This window comes from Hevea brasiliensis, chromosome 12 (assembly GCF_030052815.1).
Source record: "Hevea brasiliensis isolate MT/VB/25A 57/8 chromosome 12, ASM3005281v1, whole genome shotgun sequence".
NCBI lineage: Eukaryota > Viridiplantae > Streptophyta > Magnoliopsida > Malpighiales > Euphorbiaceae > Hevea > Hevea brasiliensis.
The window spans coordinates 84,549,324-84,554,006 of NC_079504.1; the positions used below are offsets into that span (position 1 = coordinate 84,549,324).

Below are 4,683 nucleotides of genomic sequence, written 5' to 3' on the forward strand. Positions count from 1 at the left end.
AGAAAACAATAAAAAATGACCGACGTAGATTTTCATTCATGAATTGACAAAGTTGGTTAGATTGGACTTAATTGCAATAAAAAATAAAATTTAGTGACTTAATTTAATAAATTGATATTTAATGACCAGAATAGAATTCTGTTACAAATTTAGCGACTACTGCTGCAATTTACACTGATATCATGTGGTTTTTTTTATCACCAAAAGAGAAAACAAATAGAATATTAAGTCCAATAATTCGGCGTATTTCATTTGACCATCCTCATTACACAGAGAAAACAGTAAGAAGACATTATCAACTAAACATGAAGTGACCAACAACGATGTAATGCTTCTAAATGACATGAGTTGGCCAACAATTGGAAGTTTACGCTAGTTCTCGACATCAGAAAACTAGGCTTCCTAGCAATATAGAAGTTAAGGTAACTGTGAGATTGTCATCAAGCCTGGTACTTATGGGCAGTGATTCTACGAAGGCAGAGGCAAGCGAGACCATTAAGAAACCCAATGCCATTTCCCAACTTTCACGAACATATCCAAATGAGGCAAAATAATGCATGAACCTATCACAGATTTACCAAATCACTAATAAAGACCAATGCAGTTTGCTAAGCCTCAATCCATAGTCAACATCAACAAAAGCTGGATGTGAAATGAGACAAAACTTACAAGACAGATGCTAAAAAACCAGCCAGTGCCATGGCAATGCTACCAGCTATGGATTTATCACTGTTGTAGGGGATTTTCTTTTTGCCAAACCGCCTCCCCACAATGTCTGCAATTCCTGAAACCAACAGAAGGGATTTTCACAGCTACAGCACAAAATGAGTCTCAAGTATCCCTTTTGCATTGAAAATTTCATACAGAAAAGAGTCCAATAAAACAACAAAATATAGAATATAGATGGAAGTACCATCTCCAGCACACAAGTTGCATATTGCTGCAATTGCAATTGGGGATGTCCTCCAATAGATTGCACAAGCCAAAGTAACAGTCAAAGCATAGTAGAGTGGTCCCTTAAGAAGTTCCCTGATGCATAGAAAAGCTAAGAACAAACTGAGAAGTCACAGAAAATTCAGTGATTGCTTGTTTCACACTCTGCTCAGAAAACTTCATCTTAAGAAGTTCAGTTACTTCCAAAATAATAGCACCCATATAAAAAAAAAATGTCAAGTAACTATCAACATAACCAGTTCCCTTTTTAATACATGTCATATATGATAATTAAAAGCCAATATTTGATTCAGAGAAAAATAAAAATAAGCTCTCTGGGCAGGATGAAGACTGAGAAGAAAGCCACTATGAGGTGTGAAGATTTAACATATTTCACATTGTAAGAGGAAACCTAAATAAATTTTGATCCAAAGTTTTAACCTGTGGTCCCCAAATCTGCTCATTGATTTCACTGTGGCTTCATCTTTCCATATCCCTAAACCCAAGAGAAGCATTCGGAATATGTTGACACCTGGAGTAAGAGCTGCCATAATTGCTCCACGATGCCCTGAACTGCAATGTTTAGAGATAGCTATTTCTCAACCAGAAATGTAAATTATGCAAAGCTCCACTAATCATGAGATTTACCTGAACATCGGCCAGCCAAGCATGAAAACTAGACCAATGCTTATATGCACAAGCTTCCGATTCAGTTTCTAAACAGGAAAAGATAAGAATATAAGCAACCTATGAGACAGATGATGGGGGATTTGCACATAGTAAAATCTGCAGAGAAAACTGAATTCTTTTGATCTCATTTCAACAGATTAGTTCAACTTACATATCATCATATGAAGGAAAGATATATACATAAAATTTAATTGAAAATTAGAGAGATTGTGCCGCTTCTGATTGTGTGATACAATTTTATCCTAAATATGATGCTTATGGAACCTTTTAGTTTTCCCTCTAATATTTTGTTTTCTAGTTAGTCTTGGCTACAAATTAAAGTTGTGTATAAGATTGATTCTACAGGCAGGGCAGTTATACAGAGAGAAGATTAATTCTAGAGGCAAAGCAGTGATAAAGAGAACAATCGGACTACAAAAGTCAAAGAAGGTAAGTTTCTTAACATAGTCGCTTCAAGGTATCCACCGAAAGAAAATCCCCAATTCCTTTAGGGTTTATTTGACATGAAATTTCAAGAGATCTTGGTGGCTAACCAAAAATACATACAAGAGCACGGAGGCAACAAGAACAGAGTTCCAATTCATGTTTATACAAACAAGCTCTTACGAGGAAAAAAAATCAACATTTCAACAAATGAAGTAAAAATTAACACTAAATTCACAATGATAGCCAATTAACCTGGTCGAGCCCAAGCTTGGCTGTTTCTTTCCACAGTTGAAGAAGTGAGAAAATGACAGCGGCCGATGCAACGGCGGCACAAACATCGGAAACGACGGGGTCACCTAAGAACATAGTGGCCACCGGCGCCGGCGATACAAGTGTACTGTTTTAGCTGTGGATTACTTTTCGATATTACTACAGCTGTGTGCACTACATTAATAGTTTGTTTCTGCAGCACTACTTGACTAATTTTATTTACTTATTTATTAATTTAGGCAAAAACAAAAGGCCAAAAGCCTAATATTAAAAGAAATCGTAAATGCTTGGCTAAAAGAAAACAGCCAATAAAAAATCTCATCTCTGTCTAACGAAGAAAGAGAAATGAATACGACATTTACCTGGTCAAAGATGCGTCGTTCAGCGGTTTCTTTCCAGAGGCGGAGAACGGAGAGAGCAATAGCAACGGATAAACCAGTAGCACAGATATCGGAAACCACCGGATTTTGATGAAGCATCGCGACCGCAGATGATCTTAGATCTTGATGCCTACAACTCTGAGGTTTTTGGAGCGTTGTAGTATTAGGGATTGGCCTGCGACGCAGACAAATATCCAATCGGGAGGACCACGGGGCAGGAGGGTAGAACAAGTAGCAAGAGCAGCAGAGTACAGTTTGTGTTGCCATTTTGGTTTCGTTCTAATTTCAACAGGTAAAACTTTGAAAACTGCTGCCTACCAATGCTCACGTGGCCGCGTGGGTTCTGAGTTTCCGGTGGATCATACTTTTTTTTTTTTTGAAAAAATTATTTAGACTTGTTATTTGTTTAATATATGAATTCTAATGTATAATATGTTTTAAATTTTTAATGGTTCAAGTCCACAAAATTTTCATTTTTTTCTTGCTGAATCACAATTCTCCTATAAAAAAAATTGGAGAAATTATAATATTCTCTCATTATATTGAACATAATGTATTTTATATTCACAAAATTTTAGTTATTTTTAAAATAAACAATAAATTATCTATATCTATTCTGTAATTATAATTTATATTTATTATAATTATGTAAATATATAAATGAGGAGTAAACTTTTAAATAGATAAAAATACTTTTAATATAATTATAATATTACTTTACTGCTATTTAAATATTTATTTATTAATTATTTATAGTTTAAAATTTTAATTATAAATATTTATAATAAATACAATTTACGGTTTCTATTTAATTCAACTTCCACATTTTTATTCATGCAAAATTTTGAATTTACTTATCATTATAAAATTTATATAAGAAATAGCGTGTATTAAAACAACTTTTTAGTTTATATTGCTTTGCGAATGAAGCACTTAATTTTTTTTTTAAGTAATCATTATAAATTAATTATTTGAATTACAGAAAATTAATATCCTTTTTATTCTCATTAATACAATACAATGGAGATCTTTTTTTCTTATTATTATTATTATTAGTATTATTATTATTATTATTAAAAAAAAAGAAGAAGAAATATGTATAACGTCAAAATTCTTTATTAAAATTTTAATTAATAATTTAATTTTAAAATTTCATTGCAATTTGATTTTTATAAAGTAAATTTTATTTATTAATAATTATCAATAAATTAATTAATAAAGTCTAATGTGATGATAAGCAAATAATAATTTTTTATTTTCAAAAATTATTTTATTTGTAAAAATTTCAATTTTGATAAATTTAAGTTAATTAGATTAAAATAAATGATAATTTTATAATATTAAACAAAATTACCTAAATTAAAATTTTAGATAAAATAAGAAAAATTATGGTAACACATAACATGTAAAAAATTTTACTTCTTTTTCAAGACATTCATATTTATGTAGTCTCTACATTTTTTACATTGAATTGTACTTAGATCTTGGTCTTTGTCATATCATTCCCATAATTTGTATGTTCTAATCAAAAATAATTTTTTTTTTCTTAATGGTTTTGTCTAATGGTGTGTATATTCTCTATTCAGTACGTATGTGTGTTTCCTTAATAATTACCATTGATATAAAATAATTGATATAAAATCACTCATATATATAATCGAATTACTTTTAAATAAGTCATAATGATTATAAAAAAAAAAATTAGCTATCACCGAATCAATTACTAATTTATTAAAATTAATTTTTAATTAATTTAGTAATCGATTTAGTCCGTTGAAATGAGACTGGTTGCTAATCAATTAGTAACTGACTGAATAATAATTAATTTAGCAACTAAAAATCGAATCAATTTCTAAAATAATCAAATTTAAAAAAAAAATAATTTTTAATTAAAATTTATCATTTATTACTAGCAATCGATTTAACAATCGAAAATTTTTTGCTAATAGCAATCGATATATTATCGATTGCAACAAAATCGGTG

General features: G+C 30.3%; 1 protein-coding gene across 4 annotated transcripts; it reads right to left on the reverse strand.

The window, feature by feature from the left end:
* Positions 1–224: 224 nt before the first annotated feature.
* On the reverse strand, positions 225–3,046 carry LOC110634309 (probable phytol kinase 3, chloroplastic). Of its 4 annotated transcripts, none has more exons than XM_021783270.2 (7): positions 2,682–2,822; positions 2,302–2,455; positions 1,582–1,649; positions 1,375–1,506; positions 914–1,029; positions 670–784; positions 225–563 (listed from the first exon to the last, which is right to left on the reverse strand). In XM_021783270.2, the coding sequence occupies exons 2-7, from the start codon at positions 2,413–2,415 to the stop codon at positions 386–388; spliced, it is 723 nt and encodes a 240-aa protein (XP_021638962.1). In that variant the 5' UTR covers positions 2,416–2,455; positions 2,682–2,822; the 3' UTR covers positions 225–385. The 4 variants fall into 4 exon arrangements, with proteins under 4 accessions (XP_021638962.1, XP_021638956.1, XP_021638940.1 ...); XM_021783264.2 differs by having other exon boundaries at positions 914–1,056; XM_021783248.2 differs by lacking the exon at positions 2,302–2,455 and having other exon boundaries at positions 914–1,056; positions 2,682–3,046.
* Between the last annotated feature and the right edge of the window lie 1,637 nt (positions 3,047–4,683).